Source organism: Berghia stephanieae, chromosome 7 (assembly GCF_034508935.2).
Source record: "Berghia stephanieae isolate SIO BIC M18660-M18661 chromosome 7, UCSD_Bste_1.3, whole genome shotgun sequence".
NCBI lineage: Eukaryota > Metazoa > Mollusca > Gastropoda > Nudibranchia > Aeolidiidae > Berghia > Berghia stephanieae.
The window spans coordinates 47,073,506-47,099,678 of record NC_088366.1 but is presented as its reverse complement, the minus strand read 5'-3'; the positions used below and the strand labels follow the sequence as shown (position 1 = coordinate 47,099,678).

The 26,173-nt window shown below is 34.8% G+C and overlaps 1 protein-coding gene across 3 annotated transcripts in view; it reads left to right on the top strand.

The window, feature by feature from the left end:
* Nucleotides 1–26,173, top strand: part of LOC144977387 (integrator complex subunit 10-like) — a 53,217-nt gene that overhangs the window by 5,937 nt on the left and 21,107 nt on the right. Inside the window, exons 1-7 of one of the 3 annotated variants that reach the window (XM_078922549.1) lie at nt 10,355–10,593; nt 16,027–16,094; nt 17,029–17,132; nt 17,749–17,888; nt 20,940–21,024; nt 22,409–22,555; nt 23,842–24,022. In XM_078922549.1, coding sequence (XP_078778675.1) covers nt 10,444–10,593; nt 16,027–16,094; nt 17,029–17,132; nt 17,749–17,888; nt 20,940–21,024; nt 22,409–22,555; nt 23,842–24,022 — 875 coding nt within the window. In that variant the 5' untranslated portion in view covers nt 10,355–10,443. Of the gene's footprint in view, nt 1–10,354; nt 10,972–16,026; nt 16,095–17,028; nt 17,133–17,748; nt 17,889–20,939; nt 21,025–22,408; nt 22,556–23,841; nt 24,023–26,173 lie in introns of those variants that run through there. The other 2 variants (XM_078922551.1, XM_078922550.1) reach the window with 2 other exon arrangements.

Below are 26,173 nucleotides of genomic sequence, written 5' to 3'. Positions count from 1 at the left end.
TACCAACGGGGAGGGGGAATTACTTTTTACGAAACCCGCCACAACCCGACAAAGTTATGGGAAGTAGGCAGCAGTGGGGATTGAATCTGAGATTTGGACACCGATGAGGATTGAACCTGGGACTGCGAGAGGCTGATACCAGTGGACAGTGAGCTCAGAATGTACTTTTATTTCGAAACCTACTGAAATTGTCAAAAGTTATGGGAAGGGGGCACCATTGGGCAATGAACCGGGATTCAGGGAAGTGCACACCGGTTGGGAGTGAACCTGGGACTGTGAGAAGAGGATATCAGTGGAAATGAACCTGGGACTATGGAAGATAGATACTAGTGGGAAATGAAGCCGGACTATGGGAGTTGGGTACCAGACGAGAATGAAGCAATTACTTTTTTACAAAACCCACCGAAAACCCATAGACTTAGGTTTACTCCCCAATAGTCTACACTTCCCTGAGTCTCGGGTTCACTCCCCCACTGTTGCCTACTTTCTTTCCATAACTTTGTGGGATATTGTCGGGTTTCATAAAAAGTAATTGCTTTTTTTTTTTTTACGAAACCCAGTCCCAGGTTCACTCCCCAATGGTGTACACTTCCCTGAGTCCCAGGTTAACTCCTCACTGCTACCTACTTCCCATAACTTTGTCGGGGTTCAGCGTATTTTGGCAGGTTTCGTAAAAAAAAGAAACACCCTAAAAATACCACCTGTATTCAGAAAATAGATGTCAATTGTAGTCTTATATTCAGTATATCTATTTAAATCATTTATTATTATTATTATTATTATTATTATTATTATTATTTTTATTATTATTATTATTATTATTATTATTATTATTATTATTATTATTATTATTATTATTATTATTATTATTATTATTATTATTATTATAATCACGTAAATTTTAATATAATACGGCAATTAATTCACGGAAGTACATCGCTCAATTATTAATGGCAGAAAGTCTGGCCACATATTTATAATGAATCGGGTTTGTCTTAGATGACCAAACAAACAAACAAACAACAACAATAACAACAACAACAACAACAACAACAAATGAGACAAACAAAAAAAAAGCAAGATTTTAAAAAATAATAAACAATAGAAGAGCACATCAATGAAAAACAACGAGATTATAACACATAAAAGATATTCGTAATAAATCGATAACTGATTAAATTACTCGAACTACTTGATTAAAAAAAATAATAATCATAATAATGATGATGATGACGATTACAACAATAATAATAATAATAATAATAATAATAATAATAATAATAATAATAATAATAATAATAATAATAATAATAATAGTAAGTAAGTAGAAATAATAATAATAATAATAATAATAATAATAATAATAATAATACTAATAATACTAATAATAATAATAATAATAATAATAATAATAATAATAATAATAATAATAATAATAATAACAATAATAAAATAACAATAGTATAATATCAACATTAAAGCATATTACAAGCAAATAAAATTATTAAAACAAAAGTTTTAAAAATATCAATAGACAGAAGGAATTTTTAAAATATTGGGGGAAAAAAAAAGTTATCCCTGCCGGGATTTGAACTCTCGAACCTTAAGCTCAGAGTCAAACAGCTAATATCCACCAAGCCATGGTGTCACTGAACATTTAGTGACATTTAATCATGTCTATTTAGATATTTAAAAATGTATTTGAATGCCACTCTTACTTTGACATTTTGAACTATGTTAATTGCACCATAGCAGAAATTAAAAAATTACGATCAAAATATTTTTACAACTTTGAATCGGGCTGTCAGTTGCTGCACGTGTTCAATCTGGAAGTAGGTCAGCAGTTCAACCGAGATTGTCGCACTTTTCACTCTCTCTATAAAAAAGAGTTCCTTGTGGATACTGAATAGTGGCAAAGCACTATTCAGTATCAGATACTGAATAACCACTTCCTAAATATATTTGTGTAGTTAGTCTTATTTAATGTATTTATAAGGAAGTGGTTATTCAGTATCAGATACTGAATAGTGTTTTTCCACTATTCAGTATCCGCAAGGAACTCTTTTTTATAGAGAGAGTGAAAAGTGCGACAATCTCGGTTGAATGTAAATAAACTGCTGACCGACTTCCAGATTGAACACGTGCAGTAACTGACAGCCCGATTCAAAGTTGCAAAAATATTTTGATCGTAATTTTTTAATTTCTGCTATTGTGCAATTAACATAGATCAAAATATCAAAGTAAAAGTGGCAGTCAAATACATTTTTAAATATCTAAATAGATATGATTAAATGTCACTAAATATTCAGTGCCACCATGGTTGGTGGAAATAAGCTGTTTGACTCTGAGCTTAAGGTTCCAGAGTTCAAATCCCAGCAGGGATAACTTTTTTTTTTTTCCCCAATATTTTTATAATTCCTTCTGTCTATTAAAACTTTTGTTTTAATAATTTTATTTGCTTGTAATATACTTTAATGTTGACATTATACTATTGTTCTTTTATTTTTATTATTATTGTTATTATTATTATTATTATTATTATTATTATTATTATTATTATTATTATTATTATTATTATTATTTCTACTTACATACTATTATTATTATTATTTTTGTTGTTGTAATCGTCGTCATCATCATTATTATGATTATGATTAATTTTTTTTTATCAAGTAGTTGGAGTAATTTAATCAGTTATCGATTTATTACGAATATCTTTTATGTGTTATAATCTCGTTGTTGTTTTTCATTGATGTGCTCTTCTATTGTTTATTACTTTTTAAAATCTTCCTTTTTTCTGTTTGTCTCATTTCTTGTTGTTGTTGTTGTCGTTGTTTGTTTGTTTGTTTTTTTTGTTTTGTCATCTAAGACAAACCCGATTCATTATAAATATGTGAACAGACTTTCTGCCTTTTTAATTGAGCGATGTACTTCCGTGAATTAATTGCCGTATTATATTAAAATTTACGTGTAATGATAATAATAATAATAATAATAATAATAATAAATAATAATAATAATAATAATAATAATAATAATAATAATAATAATAATAATAATAATAATAATAATAATAATAATAATAATAATAATAATAATAATAATAATATAATATAATAATTTAAATAAATACTGAGTATTAGACTACAATTGACATCTATTTACAGAATACACGTGGTATTTTTAGGGGTGTTTCTTTTTTTACGAAACACGCCGAAACCCGACAAAGTTATGGGAAGTAGGCAGCAGTGGGGAGTGAACCTGGGACTGGGTTTCGTAAAAAAAAGCAATTACTTTTTTTACGAAACCCGACAATATCCGACAAAGTTATGGAAAGAAAGTAGGCAACAGTGGGGGAGTAAACCCGAGACTCAGGGAACTGTACACTATTGGGGAGTAAACCTAAGTCTATGGTTTTTCGACGGGTTTTGGCGGGTTTTGTAAAAAAGGAATTGCTTCATTCTTGTCTGGTACCCAACTCCCATAGTCCGGCTTCATTTCCCACTGGCATCCATCTTCCATAGTCCCAGGTTCATTTCCACTGATATCCTCTTCTCACAGTCCCAGGTTCACTCCCAACCGGTGTGCACTTCCCTGAGTCCCGGTTCATTGCCCAATGGTGCCCACTTCCCATAACTTTTGACAATTTCGGTAGGTTTCGAAATAAAAGTACATTCTGAGCTCACTGTCCACTGGTATCAGCCTCTCGCAGTCCCAGGTTCAATCCCCATTGGTGTCCGAATCCCAGATTCACTCCCCACTGCTGCCTGCTTCCCATAACTTTGTCGGGTTTTGGCGAGTTTCGTAAAAAAGTAATTCCCCTCCCCCTTGGTATTGCTTTTTTACAAAAACCAGAGTCCCAGGTTCACTCCCCACAAGTGTACACTTCCCTGAATCTCAGGATCACCCCCCACTGTTGCCTACTTCAATAAGTTTGTCGGATATTGCCAGTTTCGTCGGGTTTCGTAAAAAAGTAATTGCTTTTATATGAAACTCGCTGAAACCCGCCGAAAACCAGAGTCTCAGGTTCACTCCCTACTGGTGTACACTTCCATGAATCTCAAGTTAACCCCCAATGTTGCTTACTTCCCATAACTTTGTCGGATATTGCCAGGTTTCGTAAAAAGGTAATTGCTTTTATGTGAAACTCGCTGAAACCTGCCGAAAACCATAGTCTCAGGTTCACTCCCCACTGGTGTACACTTCCATGAATCTCAGGTTCACTCCCCACTGTTGCCTACTTCCCATAAGTTTTTCGGATATTGCCGGGATTCGTAAAAAAGTAATTGCTTTTATGTGAATCGTACTGAAACCCGCCGAACACCATAGTCTCAGGTTCACTCCCCACTGGTGTACACTTCCCTTAGTCTCAGGTTCACTCCCCATTATTTGCCTACTTTCCATAACTTTGCCCCATTTTGATGGCATTTCGTAAACAAAAAGTAATTGCTTTTTTTTTTACAAAACCCGCCGAAACCCAGACCCAGGTTCACTCCCCATGTGGTGTACACTTCCATGAATCTCAAGTTCCCTCCCCACTATTGCCTACTTCCCATAACTTTGTCGGATATTGCCAGGTTTCGTAAAAAGGTAATTGCTTTATGTGAAACTAGCTGAAACCCGCCAAAAACCATAGTCTCAGGTTCACTCCCCACTGGTGTACACTTCCATGAATCTCAGGTTCACTCCCCACTGTTGCCTACTTCCCATAACTTTGTCGGATATTGCCGGGATTCATAAAAAAGTAATTGCTTTTATGTGAATCGTACTGAAACCCGCCGAACACCATAGTCTCAGGTTCACTCCCCACTGGTGTACACTTCCCTTAGTCTCAGGTTCACTCCCCATTATTTGCCTACTTTCCATAACTTTGCCCATTTTGATGGCATTTCGTAAACAAAAAGTAATTGCTTTTTTTTTTTACGAAGCCCGACGAAACCCAGTCCCAGGTTCACTCCCCACAGGTGTACACTTCTCTGAGTCCCAGATTTACTCCCACAGCTGCCCTCTTCCCATAACTTTGTCAGGTTTCGGAAAAAAAACACCGTATTAAGGTGCAAAACCACTATTCAGTGTCAGATACTGAATAGTACAAAACCACTATTCAGTATCAGATACTGAATAGTGGAAAACCGCTATTCAGTATCTGATACTGAATAGTGCAAAACCACTATTCAGTATCAGATACTGAATAGTGCTAGCCATATATTTAATACTCAAGAAAGGGGCGTAAAAGGATGATGATGATGGTATTGGTGATAAAGAGTAGGAAGAGGAGGATGAGATTGATGATGATAATATTTAAAATAGACACACACACACACACACACACACAAACACACATTATATTTATATACAAATATTATAAATACATTAAATAAGACAAACTACACAAATATATTTTAATACTCAAGAAAGGGGTGGATAAGGATGATGATAATGATGATGATGATGATGATGAGGATGATGATAAAGAGGAGGATGAGATTGATGATGATAATATTCAAAATAGACACACACACAAACACTCACACAAAAACACTCACACACGCACGCGCACACACACACACACACACACACTCATTATATTTATATACAAATATTATAAATACATCAAATAAGACTAACTACAGAAATATATTTTAATACTCAAGAAAGGGGTGTATAAGGATGATGATGATGATGATGATGATGATGATGATGATGATGATGATGTGATGATGATGATGATGTGATGATGATGAAAATTAGGAAGAGGAGAATGACATTGATGATGATAATATTCAAAATAGATTTTGTATGATGACCCAGCTCATTTCTTTATAAAACTCATTTAAAGTGACAATATAAACACATTGCTTTAGATAAGATTGCATACATTTGAAAAACAATTCTCATTTATGCCCCCTACAGATGACACAGCAGAAATATGAGAATATGATTGACACAAAAAGCTGCTTCAATAGCAATATGAATAAAAAAAGATAGTGGTGGTGACGATGTTGAAGACAATTGATAATATACGTTGGTGAGGTTGATGGTTGTGGTAGTGAAGATAATGGTGCTGGTGATGATACTGGTGTAACGATGATGGTGATAGATAATGACGATTATGATGAAGGTGAAGTTGGTGATGACAATGATGGTGGTGTCGACAATAAAGCTGTTGTTGGTAGATAATGGAGATATGATGAAGATGAAGATGATATTAGTGGTGATGGCAATAAAGATGATGCTGTTGGATAATGACAATGGTAAAGAAGGTGAACGTAATAAAGACGATGCTGATAGATAATGACATAATGATGACACTGATAAATAGTGACATAGACTACGAATGAGGATGATGATAATGATAATAATGATGCTAATAATTTAAATAGGATGGTATGGTGGTGGTAGTGGTGGTGAATAAAGATGGATATGATGATGACCGCAAAGACGATTATGCTGGTAGTGATGGAAAATGATGATGATGATGATAATGATGATGATAAGGATGATGAAGAAGGTGAAGATGATGATGATGATGATGATGATGATATTGATGGTGGTGAGGGCAATAAAGATGATACTGATATATTAATGACAATGATGAAGAAAGTGAAGGTGATTGCGGTGATTGCTAATGCTAATATATATTGACAATAATGATTCTGATAGATAATGACAAAGATGATGATAATGTTAATGATGATGATGGTGGTGGTGGTGGGGGAGGTAGTGGTGGTGAATGAAGATGAATATAATGATGGTTGCCAAGACGGTGATGTTGGTAGTGGTGGGACTGATGATGATGATGATGATGATGATGATGATGATGATGATGATGATGATGATGATGATGATGATGATGATAATGAGGATGATAAATTGATATCCACAAAGAAATAGAGCTGATATAACAATTACTGTGACCTCAGTTTGTTCATCTTCCTTTATCCGACTGCTTCTTCGAATTGAAAATTTAAAATCTCTTCATAAATATATTGGACAGGCCTTTACAGGAACACACACATCGATTGCAAATGTCTCTGCAAAATTGCCAAGAATTACGGCTAATCTTGCCCTACATATTTTTGATTTATTGTTAACAAAGAAACAATATGAAAGGAGTGAAAATTTTAAAAACAACTCGCACGGTGAAGATAAACCATTCCTGTCCCTAGAATTAAAATACTCTGTTAACTCAGAGTTTGGCACAACACACGCTCTGCTTCGTAGTTCCTGCTGTTGGAAAAATTTAGAATAGATGGTGAAATCTGCTACATTTTTGGTTTGTCGTGTAATTTTTCCTAGGGTGGACTTAGGGAGATAAAGGTGACCCCGTAAAGAAGAATATAGCACTCTTGACCTCGTGTACCACGAAAAAGCAAGAATTAAATCATCTGGACAGTAAATCCGTTGATCTTTCTGAGCATTCAGGAGCTGAATCTGGCGTTCTATAAATTTCTGGATAGCCTTAGACTTCTCTATTGAGGATTCATTTTCTTCATCTGCAATGAAAAAAAAAAGTAGAAGATAATGAAATAGACGATACATGATTGGAAACAATGAATTTTATTTTTAAAATGCATTTCAAAATTTTAATTTCGTGAATCTATAACGAATCAAAAACAACAGCAACACAACAAGGGTAATAGTTCTTCTTATCATCATCATCATCATCATCATCATCATCATCATCATCATCATCATCATCATCATCATCATCATCATCATCAACAACAACAACATCATTATTATCATTATTATTATTATTATTATTATTATTATTATTATTATTATTATTATTATTATTATTATTATTATTATTATTAGTATCATCATCGTCCTCGTCGTCGTCGTCCTCCTCCTCCTCCTCCTCCTCTCCCTTCTTCTTCTTCTTCTTCTTCTTCTTCTTCTTCTTCTTCTTCTTCTTCTTCTTCTTCTTCTTCTTTTTCTTCTTCTTCTTCTTCTTCTTCTTCTTCTTCTTCTTCTTCTTCTTCTTCTTCTTCTTTTCTTCTTCTTCTTCTTCTTCTTCTTCTTCTTCTTCTTCTTCTTCTTATTATTATTATTATTATTATTATTACTATGTTCACGTTGATAATAAAACTGACGCTAACGCATTTAAAAATTAAAATAGTAGGTTAACTCACCTTCTAGTTGGGAGTCCAGTGTGTAGAATCGAAGTATTTCTGTAAGTTCACTCCAACGCTTTAAGGTTCCATCTGAGAAAGTCTGGTGTTGGCTTTGTTTAATTCCAAAGAAACTCTCATATTGAATTGAACTGATGCTGTGATCATCGTTCACATCTTTAACTGTAAAGTAGATACTAAATGAGTGGACCATACCGATCCTAGCACGACTATGAAGACTAAACTCAGAATCTGAAGACAGCACAACAACACCATGAGAGGAAATCTCTTGAACAAAACAATCTTTAAAGGTCTTTCCCAACTCATTTTCTGTAATTTCAAGTAAATCTTTCTTAAGAAAAATTGATAACTCATCAATATCTTGACGCCTGTCTCTAAATTCACTTATCGAATTTAATGTCTGACGAGATGGTGCTGTTTTTCGCAAACAAGAAGGGGGTATTGTATTTGGCCATTTATTTGGAGGAATAGCAGGTGAAGGATACCTTGATTTCCGTCTCATAGGAGCATCATGATGCCAATGATTGGCACAGATACCCATATAGTCTGTAACATCACTCGAATCGATTTTATTTGGCAGTGCATTAATCCATATTTGTCTCTCAATTGGATCCGAAGGAAATTTATATACAGTTGTCTTTTCGCCATGTCTATAATTTGAAGTGCAATCAAAAACAGAACATTTTCGAGGCATTTTCGGCTATTATTGATTTAAATAAATAATGATAAATTGTTTATTATTTGCTTAAAATGCATTGCCGAATCCATTGTACAGGGAAAATGAGCAATAAACAACGGCAATTCACAACTACAACAAAACTTAATGGTCACTCCATGAAAATGAACAACAGAATAAGGGCGATTCACAACTACAAGTGGTCAATATGTACAAGCAAGACTGAATTCTTAAAAGTGTGACATATGGCACTACTTGACATAGGTGATGCTAAGTGTGTGTATGTGTGTGTGTGTGTGTGTGTGTGTGTGTATGCGTGTGCGTTTTAGTCTTAAAACTCTAGTGCTTTGGTATGCGTGCGAGCGTGTTTGAGTAATGTAATTAATGCCATATCATGCAGGTAACCGAGGTAACTCAACTCTCGCCCCTTCCCCCAGTTCCAAAAAACCATGGGCCTTCCAGATTTTTTTGGCCACGGTCGCTCGAACTGCACGTCTCTAGATTGCTATGGCCCGCGCCCAATGAGGACGCCGCTGAAATACAACCAGACCATTTATTCTGCGCCAACCATACAGATACAGAGACCGACTGAGAGGAAAGGTCAAATGGAGGGCAAGACGGACCGGAGTCGAAATTGAATACACTCAGTTTACAGCCTTACACACAGAACTTACTGTCGTCCTATCGCTATTTCCTTGAGCAAGAAATTTAGCCCCCATCGCTTACTTAAAAAAAAAGAGCTTTTATATAGCCAATATTCACTAAACGTGCTCAAAGCACTTTACAAGGGGTTCCTGGCCAACAGCAACATTTAACATGTAGGGCGGGACATGACGCCTGTTAGGCGATATTACAATTTTTTCGGACAGAGACAACGCTGTTAACGGCCAGGTACTAATTTTACACCTGAGTACGGTGAGAGAAATTGAGTAGAGAGCCTTCTCCAAGGACTCAACCCAGGATCCGAAAGCGAGTGTCATTCCACATAGCTGCAGCAGCGTTTAACTGCACCGAATATCAATCAGTCAGGTTTACCTCGGTCTTCTATTTAAAAAAAATTAAAGATGGAGCCAAAAGACAATTTATTTCACTGTGGAATTGTTGAAAGGGGTTTTATTTGTTCTATTGTTGGAGATCATTTTACACTCGTTGAATTCTCCACCCCCACCCCCCTCCCGAAAAGAAGAAGAATGAAGAAAAAAAAGCATCAAAACAAACACACACACGCACAAAGCAAAACAACAACAAAAGCAACATTAAAAAAAAATGAGTAAAAAAACACACAAAAAAACAAAAGAGCAAAGAATATGAGGAAAAAAAGAAAGAACCCGTGTATCTGAATCTGTATCTGTGAAGTACTGCGTAAACCTCCTAGTAGAATATCACACGCAGTTTATCCATGGATCTAAATAAACAAAAACTAACAAACACCCCGCAATTTCTTAACCGTTCACATCCCGACTACAAATAATTATTCGAAAGAGGCAAGAAAAAGGCGATCTTTCAATACAATGCGCATCAACTCATTTATCTCAAAATCAAAAGAAATAGGGAACTACTTTCGATTTCAACGAGACGGTCGGTTAGGAAACCCAAGAAAGAAACAGGGACAGTCGGACAGTCCATCGAATGATGGCAAACGCTGTATCTGAATCGGAGATGTCTGATGTTGACTGGCTCGTCATGCGAGCTCGAAGTTTTCCTAAATCGGATCCATATTCAGCAAAAGCGTGGCTCATTACAGCCAAATCACTTTTCCCACAGTCCTACGTGATTCAGGTCAGACTCAGCTGTCAGTGCAGCAGATTGAGATAACTTCTTCTAAGAAGTTCAGCTTCAACATCAATTTCTTCAACAACATAGAGAGCTGAGCCGGTGTTACCAATACTTAGCTTCTATAACCAGGACAAATCATTCGTTTGGACAGAAAAATAAATAAAAACTTACCGCTTACCGTCAAAAGCAGTTTAGATTTGAAGATGCATTTGTTTTCTATCAAAAAACATTCGGTAATGGACAATCCTTGATGAATTTCAAAAGTTGTGTTGAAATTATATCCTAATTGTTTTCATGATTAATTCCTCGCGAAATCGTGTGGGTCCCGTTTCTGTTATCAAGGTTCCGCCTAGCCAGGCAGGGTTGCCAGATCATTTTTGAGTAAGAGACCAAACTAGCTATAGCAATAGGCAGTTTAGTGAGCAGCAGCAGTGGCAGTCAAATTTTGACCCAACTCGCCCATAGGAAAGTTGTGACTGGAAATTGCCGTTCGCGTTTTGGGAGGTTCAATTAAAGATGCATAACTTCGTTATAAAGAGGAATATCGCAGATATTTTGGTATCATTATTTTCGTCTTTCAATTCCCTTTTAAATGGTGCCAATTAAGGAAAAATCCATTAATAATTCCAGAAGTTATATGAAATTAAAATTTGGCAATTTTCACATGCATTAATTTTTTTATTTACCGCGTGTGTTTTTAAAATTTAAACGCTTGTTTTTAGAATAACATCTAAACTTTATTCATGCCAAATTTCAGGGCTCTATATCGATGCGCAGACACCTTTTAACTCTGCGCCGAAATGCCTTGTTTACATTATCTTCTCATCATGGCTGCCGGGCGATATCGATATTCATATCGATATTTTAAATTTAATTATGTATTATGTTAAATTTAGTCCATAATATTTTCAGTACTATTATTTACTATGTTTTTATTTTGAATACATACTTTCCAACTTTATCTATAGGCATTTTATAGTTTTTGTTTTAAAAGTTCGTATATTTCTTCTCTTTGTGAAATCCGATATTAATAATATCTATATTTTAAAAATACCAATTGCTTTAATTTAATTTTGTTTTACTTTGCCATCAAGTCATCAAGTTTCTTTCCCATATGTTTAGATATGTTTATCATTTGTATCCATATTTTAAAGGCCTTAGCCTTAATAATTATTATGGTAAGAAATTCTATTAGTTTTGACACCCCCATACATTGAGAGAGAAAGGGGGGGGGGGGGATAAAATTATATTAATTGTCAGTTCAAATGATGTAATAGCAATAAACCCAAAGTGGTTCAGCAGAATTTTTTAAGTGTTAAAAGCCAGAACTTTCCTTCTAATTATAATAGGGAATCTGTTTCAATTTATTTGAACTTTTTCAATCTACCATTTTATTTAATTTATATGCAATTAAATTGCCATAGGTAAAAATAAACTCATTATGTCATTACACAACATGTTTATATCTTTTCATTTAAATACTCTCAAACCCTTTTTTATTCTCTATGTATTAATTAAAAGTAAGAGGGTAATTATTTGCAATTGTTTCAGTGAGATATTGGGGATAAATCCAAAAGTGATATAGCAAATTCTTTCTTACGTCTAGCCGAGTTTTTGATTATGTAACATTTGCCTCATATTATGTAATAATGTGTTAATTTGAAATGTTTATCTTCCTCTTTATTAATGTAAATGCATTGTCCTCGATAAGACGAACATTTTGGTATACAATATATGATAAGAACTCCATATTGACTGTTTTAACCATTTTTTATTAACATCACGCGTTTTCGGTCACAACTTTGCAATGGTAATTTTGGGGTAAAAATCGGTCTGAAATTTCAGACTTTGAACTGCCGTAACTACATTTCTAATCAAGATAGAAACAAAATTCAAACTGTTTTGTAATCTGTGTTGCCAGCTCTTTCATATGACATTGGTTTCAAGTGTGTGAGGTACATTTAGAATTTCTATTAAACTCCCTAATAGCAAGAGGCCAGATTCCTCGGCAGGAGCCCAAATACCACCAAACCCACCTTAGCCTCGCGAAAACTCTTTAGATTTGTTAAACAATTTAGATAGGATAAGTAAAATTCGTATATATAGAAGTATTAGCAAATGCAATCTGTGGTGTTAGCACGTGTTGCATTTAGATATTTAGATTGCCAAATAAAATAAGTTTTACCGGTACCAGAGTAAAACGATATAACGGGGAAAGTCAGAGGAAGCCAAAAAGTTGGTTACAGGAGGCCAAGTGGCCAAACCAAATGCAATTTGGTGCATTAGTGCAGTAAAAATTGGTGCGCAAAATTAGTTCGTAGCGGATGCGAGACTGCGTGCGTATGTGTGTGTGTGTGTGTGTGTGTGTGTGTGTATGTGCGTGTGTGTGTATGTGTGTGTGTCTCTTTCTTTTTTTTTTTTTTTGGGGGGGGGGGGGTGCGTACACGGTAACGGGGCATCTCGCCTCAGGATCTACGTACACGTAAACTGATTTACCGTTGCAACACCTGCAATAGATGGTCCTCGCTGTCGTGACCGCGCGCGCTCGTGTGTGTGTGTGTGTGTTATATTTTTAAAAATCAAAACAATTTTAACCATTATTGGCGAGATTCCATCTTACACTCCCCAAACTCCAGATCTTAGTCTTAATGTTATCATTAAAAGACAAGCTTTGCGATTTATAGTTTAATTGAAGCCCGAGTCGAAATATACTCTTACTACTGCTCTCTTGGTGGAAACGATTTATTCTGCATAAGCAATCTGCAGAAAAAAAACTGTCACTGTAAAAGGTTAAAGTTGCACGAAGTACGCTCCGTGAACACCGCTGTAACATTCCTTTGATCTACATCATCAGGCAACCCATTGTTTCTTTCATCTTTTCCCATTCCCCTTACTATCCCCCCCCCCCATCTCTCTCTCTCTCTCTCTCTCTCTCTCTCTCTCTCTCTCTCTCTCTCTCTCTCTCTCTCCCTCTCTCTCTCTCTCTCTCTTTTGTCATAATGTTATCCCTTTCCCTTCCCATCTCATTGTAAAATGAAAACGTTCTGCTGTTTGCAGATACATGTATGATTGTTTTGTTTTTTCTCTCTCACTAGGCATTTGAAAAAAAAACAAAAACCTGAAAAAAAAACAAAACAACTTAACCTTTTAAAGGCGAATATCAATCTTACTTGGACCAAAAATAAAATCTTACCGTTTTCATCAAAAGACAAAAAACAAAATACAATTTAAAAACATGAGCTTTTATATAGGGCAATATCCACCCAACGTGCTCAAAGCGCTTTTTATCAATATTCTTACTGCTCTTATGGTGGAAACGTTTTTGTTTTTCTGCGTTAAAAAATAATATAAATGAAGACTATTATTTGAAAACAAAAAAAATCAGTGTCACTGGCAAAGGGTTAATTGCAGTACTCCTGCATCCTGTGAGACTCCTACGGCACTTGCTAATCATAAAAAAGGAAATAGCAATCAACAATACTAAGGTGAAAAAAAAAAGAAGAAAAAAAAAAGGTGGGGGGGGGGGGAGCAAATCCAGTAGCAATGCAACCTTTTAGCGGCGAAATTCGATCTTTGACCTAACACCAAATCTTCTATCATCAAAAGACAAGTAACGGCAAAACGATTATAGACAATTGAAGTCCGAGTTGCGATAGTCTGACTGCTCTCTTGGTGGAAACGCTGTATTCCCCGTTAACAATAATAAAGATAAAAGCAAACTATTATCTAAAAGCAAAAAATTAGCTTCGCCGTTAAGGGGTTAAGAACACCTGCAACTGCTGCCAGCATCCTTGAGATGCTCTACGTCACCCAAGGTCACCACGTCTCCCTTTCGTCTTCATGCAACACCCCCCCCCCCCTCACCCTCCACTCTCATGGTGGTGGTGGCGGCGGATAAAAAAGGCCTTTTTTTCTTTTATTCAATCAACTTGACTGCTGGTGGACCCTAGGCCTCTCTACAAGTCCAAGAAATAATACTCACTTTTTCTCTGCTCCAACGAAAATATCTACCCCCTACCGGTCTAATTATTTGTAGCAAACGTCAAATTTCTCAAAACGGTCACGTGACACTGTAAAAACAACACAGGAAGTCCATGAAAGCTTATTTACGGCATTTCCTTTGAACCGTGTAAACAACAAAATTTCGTTTTCATTCGACTCAACGGGTCAGATTGGCCGGTATTTTTTAACGAACTAAAGTTCTGAAAAATCAAAATGTTTCTTAGAAAGGTGAAAGATGCTAGTTTTTGAAACAGAGGTAGGTTTTTTAAAAAAATCTTTATATTTTACGTGAATGCATGCTCAAGGCGAGTTGGACGTGCAGCGGAGGTTGGTAGGCCAAAGGCGAGGCTCTCTAGGTCTTGAGCAAAAATTTGGTTTTATTCGAGAGATTATCAGTTTTAAAGTAATGAATGAAAGGGTTGCGATACAAAGAAATTTAGCAGTAAAGCTTCTTTGCACTGTCGTGAACGGATCTCCCAATCTTGTTCACGATGTGAAAAATAAAGGAAAAAGTTCAAAAAAAGTTTCCACCGAAGTGGGCGTTCTCCATATAATATGTAAACGACATATATGGGCGGTTAAAAATGCTCTAAAAGCACATCGGGAATCGACCCGGTAAAGTCTAACTCTAAAACATACCAATTAATTCAATTAATGAATGGCGGATGGGATCTGGGAAGATTCAATGAAAGGCGAATAGTATAGTAATATCTAGAGTTAAGATTGTTGTCGAAGAGAAAAGAATGAAGGGTGTCACGAGCTCTTATAGGATAAACACGATGACGTCACGTTTACGCGGGAGACAGTGAACAAACACAACATGAAGATTACTCACAACAGCTCGATCGAGACACGACAGTCTTATCATAACAAAACACTTACAACAACAACAACATAAACCTATCACAATAATCAGTGACATAAAATCTTCCCCACAGCAAGCTCAATCTATCTAGATATATTAAATTTTACCACCACCACTACAACAACCCCACCACATCGCATCAATCAATCACTACTAGTGTCTTCTACTTACCAACACCTTCACTACACAACAACAGACACATCTTCATCGTCCATGTCTTCATAATCATCATAATTATCAAATGGAAAACCACGACAGAAACCATCAATATTATTACAACTACAACCTCACCATCATCATTAGAACGGTCCAGTTTCTACATAGTAGAATGATAGGATGCTAGTCTATTGCAAAGTACTTTCGACAAGATCTATCAGACCCAACTACCCATACATTGTTGGGTGGACAGAGGGTTAGAAAAAAGCTCGACTTCACCAAGGAAAGTCCCTTTGAAACGAGTGCTCTACCAAATGAGCTGTTTTGATCCCCCCACTCACCCTGTATTCCTTGACCTTTTGTTATATTTATTTATTTATTTATTCATTCCTTTATTTAAAATCCATCATCAGTTTGAGTCCTATCTGGTTGAAAAGACAGCAAAAAATGTCAATGAAGCAGCCAGGCATCTGCAGGACATGTAAGTGTGGAGTGTATGTAAGACGTAAGAATAAGATCATTGAAAACGTCTTCTGTGGTTCTAAAGTAGGTCAATATGTGTACATTTCTTTTCATATAAAAGCTAATTTCTTCTCACCCCCCCCCCCCCCACCCCTCTGATATTTTGACGTAAACATGAAAGAAATTGAAACTACTAAAAGTATTTTAATTAACTGATGATTAACTACATTATAAAATATGATAATAATGGAATGTTGACTTAAATATGGAGAATTTGTAGGGGGAAAAAATCATGAAAAGTCGAAGGTTATTAGGTATTGTCTCCACCTTGATGTGAACCTGAGCAGTCAGACAGGTGTTTGTTACAGAAATTACAGGGTTTTCCTACCCTTTACTAGCTTGATACAAAAGTATTCCATCGGAACCATTAGGCTCATTGAGCCAGAGCTTATATTGGTTTCTATAGCGTGAAATGGACTGAATCAATTGCTTGCTACCCTTTAGATAGGATGTTCGTCTATCAGAAAGTACTCCCCAGCAAATTTAAAAGACCCAACTACCCAATCACCGCTGGTTGTACAAAGGGATCAGAAAAAAATCTCGCTTCAGCCATGATCAATCTAAGTCCTTTTCAGTGTGAAGCCCATAACAGCTTAAAAAGAGAACAAATTACCCTCTATTTTGAAGCTGTTATATTCATTTTTGTGCATTTTTTAGTAGGGTACAGCTTTTAGCTGCTTAGTATTCAACACAATTGTTTTGATTATAGTTTTAGTTGAACCGTTGATTTAATTCAAATGTAACTTTGCAAATCTATTTGAATAAATAATTTCCTTACAATTAATATGAACGGGAAGAAGAGCAAGTGCTAAAGAAATTAAACCTGAAATGTTCTTTCCTCATAGCTCAATGGTGTTTTGGATTTTATTTTTCTACTTCTGTCATCTTTTCAGGCTTTTGTCATTTCCGTTCGAGTCACGATTATGGGTAGAGGTTCATAGCATTCTGGAGTCTTTGAGGAAAGATCACCTTGATCCGAATGCAGATTTTCTCACAAGTATGTGATTGTAGTATATGTAAATTTTGTAGCAATCTTTTTAAAACAGTGATTAAATTATCCGAATGCAAATTTTCTCACAAATTTTCTCACAAGTATGTAAGTGTATTATTTGAATTTTGTAGCAATCTTTTTAAAATGGTGATTAAATTATCCAAATGCATATTTTCTCACAAGTATGTAATTGTAGTATGTGAATTTTGTAGCAATCTTTTTAAAACAGTGATTAAATTATTTGAATGCAGATTTTCTCACGCATTTATTGTTTATTAATCCATTTAAATGGAGAGGACAGTCTTGTAATTTTGTTAAAGATTAAATTTATGTGGACTTGAACATTCGTTTATTCATAGGATTTTGTATTTTTTATTTATCTAAACAATTTTTATTTATAACCAGCAGTAAAGTAGCTTTTGTATTTTACCTTTTTTTTTTAATGAAAAAAAAGTGTAGACCAATTGTATTGATTCTCTCTAAGAAATGAAAGTTTGCCTATATCCAACAGCCAATAATGATTATATGTTATACAACGATTAAAAAAATATATATATATAAACAACAGTGTAATAATAATAAAATTTGTTCTAAATCTGTGGCTTTTCCTCATTCCAACCAGGCATGTTTGCCGCTATTCCCACTACCATCCAGTGTCAGATGCTCCTCAAAGTGTCTGAGACTATTTCAGATGTTCTGGAGCGATGTCAGCTTTTACTGATGGCAATGGAAAAATTTCCCAATCTCATCCAGGAGCATGGGGTAATTTAAAGCTGTTTTCATGTTCAATGCTCTCCGTACCCGCCATTTTCCCAATTTTCTCTGAGACTTCACACTAGAGCTGTGTTGGGAATTGCTTTACAAGAGTCTTGCGAGCAACTGCTCATTTTTGGGAGTGTCTTGGGCACTGCATGGAATCAGCGCTATTTTAGTCAGAACACCCAAGGGGCCATTAACCCTCCCCTCCCTGCTAGCTACCTGCACGAGGTCATTGGAGTTCAACTGGTATCAGGCAGTGCCGTGTCCAATGGGGGCAATTATGGATATTTATGGTCTTATAATATGTCTGTATAGCAGGAAAACAATAACAGACTCTTTCACTTTATTATTTTGATTTGAAAAATCAGTTGTCTTTCTAAACATCAGTGAAAATTTGACATTCTTGTGGTTAATAGTTTTCTTTAAATATCACAAATTGTGGATCTAATTTTAAGTGCTTGTAAAATATGGTACATTTAAATTTAAAAAATTGTTATTCAAAACTCAGCGGCAGTATCTCAAGAGTTTTAATAAATATCAAAAGTACATATATGCATCTATGTTCCTGTGCATTATTATGATAATTGCAGTTGTCACCCAGTTATCATATTCATGGTTTTGTTAGTTCTGTATATTTTTTTTCCACTTCCGTTCCTCTCAAACAGTTGTGTTGGTCATAACAGTAAACTGATATGATTTATGTCATTATGTGTTAAAATAACTCATGAGGATAAAATTTTATTGACCAGTAAAAACTAAAAACCAATATTGTGTATGATTTCAATATCTCAATTTACTATCAATCTGCCTATAAAGTATGACCTCTTTACAAGAAAAAAATCAATCACCCAACAAAGTTGCTGGACATACTACAAATATTGCAGTATCAATCATCAATTACAACTAACACTAAGCACTGGTACAGTTAAATTAAATGATTTGCTCAAAGAGACGGACTTAGTATGTGGACAAAAGAGGATTCAAAATTACGAGGGCATATAGTTTATTCCAAGTAGTAACCTTTATCTCTTTATTGACCAACTATATTCAAAACGAACACACTGTCCACATAGGTTATATAGAATCATCTCCTTTCTTCCAAGAATACACATTTAGTCATTGTCTTATAAAGTCATCTGATATACCATTGAACTCCAGTCAGTCAAATTTAGAGATAAAACAATTGAATAACACTCAGAGTCAAATCGGTATAACATCACAGGCATACCACAGCAAGATCATTTAATTTTTGGGAAATCACTGCCATATATATCTGGACGCTTCAGTCTATAAAAAGTTAACACATTCACTTGTGCACAAAAGGAGAACTTGAACTTACATTATATTACTTATTCAACATGCAAAAATACGAGTAATTGAGATGGATTTCAATGACCCTAAACATTGACACCTATATGACACTATAAAGTCGGCATTTCCTGAGACAACCACAAAAAAGCAGTATGTATCTTCAAACAATAATGCCTAACATTCATAAAAAATGTAATTTTGACTTGTATCATAAGGGATTTAAGTATATAAAAAAGTCATCAAGCCATTGAAAAGTTGGCTTTCAACTTTCAAATGTGCCCAAAAATACATAATATTTAAATCAGTTAAATGCTTTAAAAAATACGATTAATAATATTTTCGTCTAATGGTTTATATTTTATTCCTAAACTGATATTTGGACATAATTCATGGCATGGAAAACTGTGGGAGAGAAAATGAGGATCTCACCAAGTCATGCCAAATAAGAATTTTACAATTAAAAAATTCATATCTTTTAAGATTTTACTGCCCAGACAACAAAACTTGGCATGTGTCAAGATCATAATTTTTACTTTACAATGATGCTTGTATCAATCATTTTCTGCCGCTGGGAATTAAATTATTAATATGCAAATTACAACAAATTGATTTCATTGATAGCTCAAAAACCACTAAATTGACACCTCTCTTGTGAGCAGCCTTAAGAGGATACATTGTTATCAATCATGGCATATGATGAAAGAAACCCTTGCTTTGCTTGTGGTGAGGGAACAATTTTCATATACCATGAAATATTGCAGCGATTAATTACCATCAGTGGCATCACAGATATCCCCTGACTGCTACGTGTTCCACTCGTGGGCTGACCTCACTAATGGGGTTGAGTTGACCCAGCACTAAAATACCGCTCAGAGGGGAAAATGCCACGCAGTTAGCTATTTTCAAACAATCCTATTTGGTTTGCTGCCACAACATAAATGTGTGAAATTGATACAGTGGGATTCAATCTTCGATATCTCATTTTCTTGCATGGGTATCTGGAACACTAAGCTGTTCTGATGTCCCGTTACAGCTCTCCTTCACACCCACCCAACACAAAAATAAATTTTTCTTATTCAAACAGAAAAGCAACAAGAACATTCTATACATAATATTGTTTTAGAAAATGAGCTCTACGACACAGTGTCAATTGATTTTTTTTTATAGCTATAGCAAATATATATTTAAAAATTTTGTAATCTACAATTGTTATGTACAATTGAAATCATAATGAGAAAATTGTTGGTTGCATCATAACGAATGTGACAATTTTCCTGTGGTTGGTAAGGAGAGTGTTAAGGGTAAACATTTTTACTTTGTCATACTTTATAAACAAATCATATTTATTTTGGTTCCCTAATATAAAGTGTTTCAAAAAGAGTATGGCTAAAAAAAAATTAATTAATTAAAAACACCAGTTTGGACACATGTGTAGTTCATACCTTCAGGTTTATATTTCACGTTTTACACATATCCATTGTGGCCATCACTCTGGCACATATTGCATCAAGCTGATATGATCATCTTTCCCAAACCCGTTTTAAGATGTCATTGTCCATTGTTATTCTATCTTTCATGCCATTATTATTTGTGGAATTAACTCACTTATTCACTTAATCCTCATTTTTGTTTGTCTAGTACTGTTTCATACTCACCTTTTCATATATTTATCTTACACCATTGCCTGCTGTTTTAGGCCAGATGGAAATGTTTTATGAAATGTATCAATCTCTCTTCCCACAGCTTAAACTTGTGGAAATGTTGGTGACTGAAGAATCTAATTCTGGTATTGTCAACAGTCCTGTGAATTGCTATCGAAAACTTTTAGGTAAAGATGTCTAAATGATTAGTAAAGATGTCTAAATGATTAGTAAAGATGTCTAAATCATTAGTAAAGATGTATAAGCGATTAGTAAAGATGTCTAAATGATTAATAGTGATGTCTGAATGATTTGTAAAGATGTATAAATGATTAGTAAAGATATCTAAATGATTAGTAAAGATGTCTAAATGATTAGTAAAGATGTCTAAATGATTAGTAAAGATGTCTAAATGATAAGTAAAGATGTCTAAATGATTAGTAAAGATGTCTAAATGATAAGTAAAATGTCTAAATGATTAGTAAAGATGTCTAAATGATTAGTAAAGCTGTCTAAATGATTAGTAAAGATGTCTAAATGATTAGTAAAGATGTCTAAATGATAAGTAAAGACGTCTAAATGATTAGTAAAGATGTCTAAATGATTAGTAAAGATGTCTAAATGATTAGTAAAGATGTCTAAATGATAAGTAAAGATGTCTAAATGATAAGTAAAGATGTCTAACTGATAAGTAAAGATGTCTAAATGATTAGTAAAGATGTCTAAATGATTAGTAAAGATGTCTAAATGATTAGTAAAGATGTCTAAATGATAAGTAAAGATGTCTAAATGATTAGTAAAGATGTCTAAATGATAAGTAAAGATGTCTAAATGATTAGTAAAGATGTCTAAATGATTAAAATCTGAAGCTTCCATTTTCTTTTATAACACAGTCACTTTCTTACTGGAGTTTTTGTTTTAAGAAACTGTTTCTACTCATGAGCATTTATTTAGCAGTATCCACTAGACGTGCTCAAAGCATTTTACAAGGTGTCCCTAGTCAACAGCAACACTTAACGTGCGGTGCGAGACATGACACCTGTTAGGCAATATTATCAGGGCTTTCTTCCAACAAAGATGACACTATTAACGGCCAGGTACTCATTTTAAACCTGAGGTGGGAGAATGTGGGTAAAGAGCCTTCTTTTGTTTCATAGGTGATTTTGGATTAAAGAATGTCTTTTTTTTTTAAATCTGTATTCTTGGAGATTAAAAAGTAATAAACAAAAATGAATATAACAGCTTCAAAAAACAACAAAATACCAAACACGGATTGTTTCAGGCTCAGAACCCTTCTTCAGCTAATGACAAACTATGATATGCATTTTTGTTTATTGCTTTTTACAATCCACAACTTCTAGCAGCTTAATATCACTTATTCTTGGAGTTGAATGGTTTGTGACTTGGGCTGTCAATTTTTATATTATTTGTTTTTTTAAATACTGAAATGGAATTTTATTCTTTATCTAATTATTTATTATCCGTCAATTCCTTTTTTTTTTCTTATTGTTATCCTATTATTTGAATGGCTTGACGGCATCTGTAAAGTTCTTTTTCTTTTGATGTTTTCAGTTTGTGATGTCATGCCCCTTGTCCTTGAGAAAAGCGGCCACTTAGAAGTGAACAAATTCCATTTGTGCATTTGGCTTCAACGAGCCATAGAATTCTACATCAGTTACGTGTCACAGCCAGCAAACTCTGGCGATGCTACTGGAGGAAGTAAGATTCAGATCACTTTTTGGTTAAAAAAATTTTTTAATCCTTGTGCAAGAAGAGAGTTTGTGTGTGGTGTGTGTGTGTGTGTGGGGGGGGGGGGGGGGGTGAAGTTGCTTGAGTGGTTAAGGCATTGGGCTCCGACCTGGAAGGTCCTGGATTCGAGCCCTGCTTCAGACACTTTTAACTTTTTTTCTCCCATGTGCAAGATTATTAATCAAAGAACTGCTCACTTTGGACAACATGGGTGATTCCTGTTGACATCAGACGTCTGTTTAATGGATTATCTATATTCCTTCATGGAATGCCTAGGTGATGACATCTCACTGTGACAACATGGGTGATTCCTGTTGACATCAGACGTTTGTTTAATGGATGATTTATATTCCTTTATGGAATACCTAGGTGACGGTATTTCACTGTAACAACATGGGTGATTCCTGTTGACATCAGACATCTTGTTTGATGGATTATCTATATTCCTTCATGGAATGTCCTGATGACGGTTTCTCACTGTGACAACATGGCTGATTTCTGTTGACATCAGACATCTGTCTGATGGATTATCTATATTCCTTCATGGAATGCCAGGGCGACGGAATCTAATGATGCTTCACAGAAAGTTGTGATTTAAAAAAAAAAAAAAAAATGGCTAGGCCACACCCTGAGAAAAAGCCTGCAACAAATATTAGAAAGCAGGTTCTGACGTGGAACCCTCTGGGATTGAGAAAAAGGGTGGCCTACCTCCCATAGTGGACAGGGAGGCACTTACTGTGTCTTCTATACACCTATATCTGTTTTCCAATTTGCTTTCTGTCTTTGTCTTGGAATGATATTATTTGGTTTTGTCCTTTTCCTTGGCTGGGAGGGAAACCGTCAAATACATAATAATGGATTTGAGAGATGATATTTTTTTCATTGTATATCATCTTTCTGTTATGCATTGTTATATTGGTTGCTTTGAATTTATAATGTAAGCATTTGAGTGTGTTCCTCTCAGTCAAATCCTGCGCTTGTGTCTAGTTGAGACTTTTAGGTGATCTAAAACTTTCAAGATTTTTCTACAAAAGAAGACCTATCAATTATCTCTCTCGTCTATCTGGAATTTAGTAATGTATTTATGTCTTTATTGTTTTTTTTGTTGTTGGCTAAAGAAGGGTTTTGAGCCCATGTTTAGTATTTTGTTCTTTTTTTAAGTTGTTATATTTATTTTTGTTTATTACTAATGACTGATCAAAGCAGATATTAAAAATAGCAAAAATAAAAGTTTGATTAAAAAATTTTTTTCATAGAGAGTGGTGCATCGGCGTCATCTCCGCCATCGACAACAACCAAAAATGTGCGAGGTCTGGCAGCTTTGGCAGAGGCGGACATGCAAGTGGAGAACCCTTGGGGGAGTCTGTTCAAGTTGTTGGTGATGATAGGAAATAGGCTGAGCTGGGACATGGAGAGAGATCTGGTCTCCAAATCCAGGTGAGGCTTTGTTTCTGTTCCCATAGTGACTGTATATCATAGCGGCCAGTCGGCCCAATAGAATCAGGACTGTCCCGATTTGACAATCTGGAGAAAGAGGATTTTAAAAAAAAAGTAATATTTATAAATGATAATCAAAATTTGACTGTTTATATGTATGGTATTGACCATTGCGGGTCCCAGGATTAGGATTATTATTTTACTTCCAAAGAATTAAAACAAGGAACAGTCAAATAGAGAGTAATTAATCTCAGATTTACTGTTTATTTGTATGGAAATGATCATTACGTGTCCCAGGATTATAATTATTATTTTTCTACCAAAGAATTATATCAAGGAGCAAACAAATAGAAACTCATTAATCTAAGCTTTACCTTTTAGCGATTTCAATCTAGATTATATTTGATACTAGTCTAAACATGTGGTCATTTTGGGTCATGATTATATTGCATGTTAGGGTGTCCCGTTTTAGCTATTTGAAAAGTTGGCCACTGTGTTTAATGCTTCATTCTTTGTTGAACATGTTGCATATCTTAAACTTAAAACCAAGAAAAGTGTATTTGTTCACTTTTTAAACCTGTCGTTTGCCTAGGCATTTTCCAGTCATTTTCATGCTTTTTCATTGGTGATCAGGAAATAGTTGTTAAAAATGTGCTATAGAACTGATTGCGTGTTTGACCGATGATCGAAACGGAAGTGTCCTATCAAGATAAAAGAATGAAGCTCTCCATTCGCTGTGATTGATTTTGTTGATCGTATTGAAGCTATAACGTAACATAACATAACAAATCATAAGGCTTGCTTAGGCCAAATGCCTTTAAATCATCATCATCATCATCATCATTGCCTTTTTCACCCTGGTTAGGGTATAGGCCACAGACAAACAGTTTCCATCCTTCTCTATCCTGAGCTAACTTTTTTTTATCTCGTTCCATGTCTTATCAGCTTATCTGTATATCAGCTTCTTTACTTCTTCCCCATGGCCTTCTCCTTGATTTTCTGCCCTGAGGGTTCCAGTCCAATACTTTCTTTGTTATATTGGAGTAATTCTTTCTAAGGGTGTATCCAATCCACCTCCATCGTCTTCTTCCTATTTCCTCTCCCACTGGTTTATTCTGTGTTCTTTTCCATACTTCTTCAATCTTAATTCTATTTACCCATTTTTTTTCTGAGTAGCTTACACATGCACCTGTTTACGAAAATCTGTATCCTCCTAAGACCCTGTTAAAAAAAAAAAGAAAGGTTCAGGTAAAAAAATGACTAGATCTGATCATAACTTGGACCATCATGTACATCACAAGCAATCAGACATATGTGTCAGTGCATGACATAATCAGTCGGAAGGTGCAAATTTTCGATATATACATTAAAAATTTTTTTCTAAAAGAAGGTGCTCACCAGAGCATTTTAATCTTTATTTGAAGTAAATTGGGTGATTTTTCATGAAGTTATGGTCAGATGTCTGGGAAGGTATCCAGCAACTTTTCTCAAATTTCATACTTTTTCAACTTGACTAGCTGTAAAAAAAATATTTAGAAGTGAAATTAAGCTTTGATATTTTCCGGAGATGTACAAAAAGGGTTGATTTAATCATATATAACAAGAACTCATTTTTTATAAAAAATTGACCTTCTAACTAAACTTGGCAATATCTCAGTTCAAACATTTTCACCATCCGACTGATATTGTCATGCACTGTAAAATATGTCAATAAACAACTTGGACATCAAATTCATATTTTAAGTTATGTAGCTCCTTGTTGATTGCATCAAGACAGAGAGACACAGGAAATCCTTTGTCCCTGAAGGAGTGCGGTCATATAATTCGTATCTACAACTACTTTAAGCTATTTTATAATGTATACAATTACTAGGCTTGAATATCTCCGATTGTACTGAACCCACCAGTATAAACTCTACATCAAAATATGCCTATTTTTTTCTTCTATTAAGTCACCAAATTTTATTTAGCTGCTATTTATCTTATTTTAAAGAGCTCTTACTCCAACATGTCGGTTGAAGAAATAACACCAAAAAAATTATGCAATAAACAGCTTGCTGTGACTGAGTTCTTTACTGTAGAGTGATGTGAACCCGTAAATATTCATTAACGGCTGAAAGGAGTTTATGGTGACTTGTGGGTATTCAAACA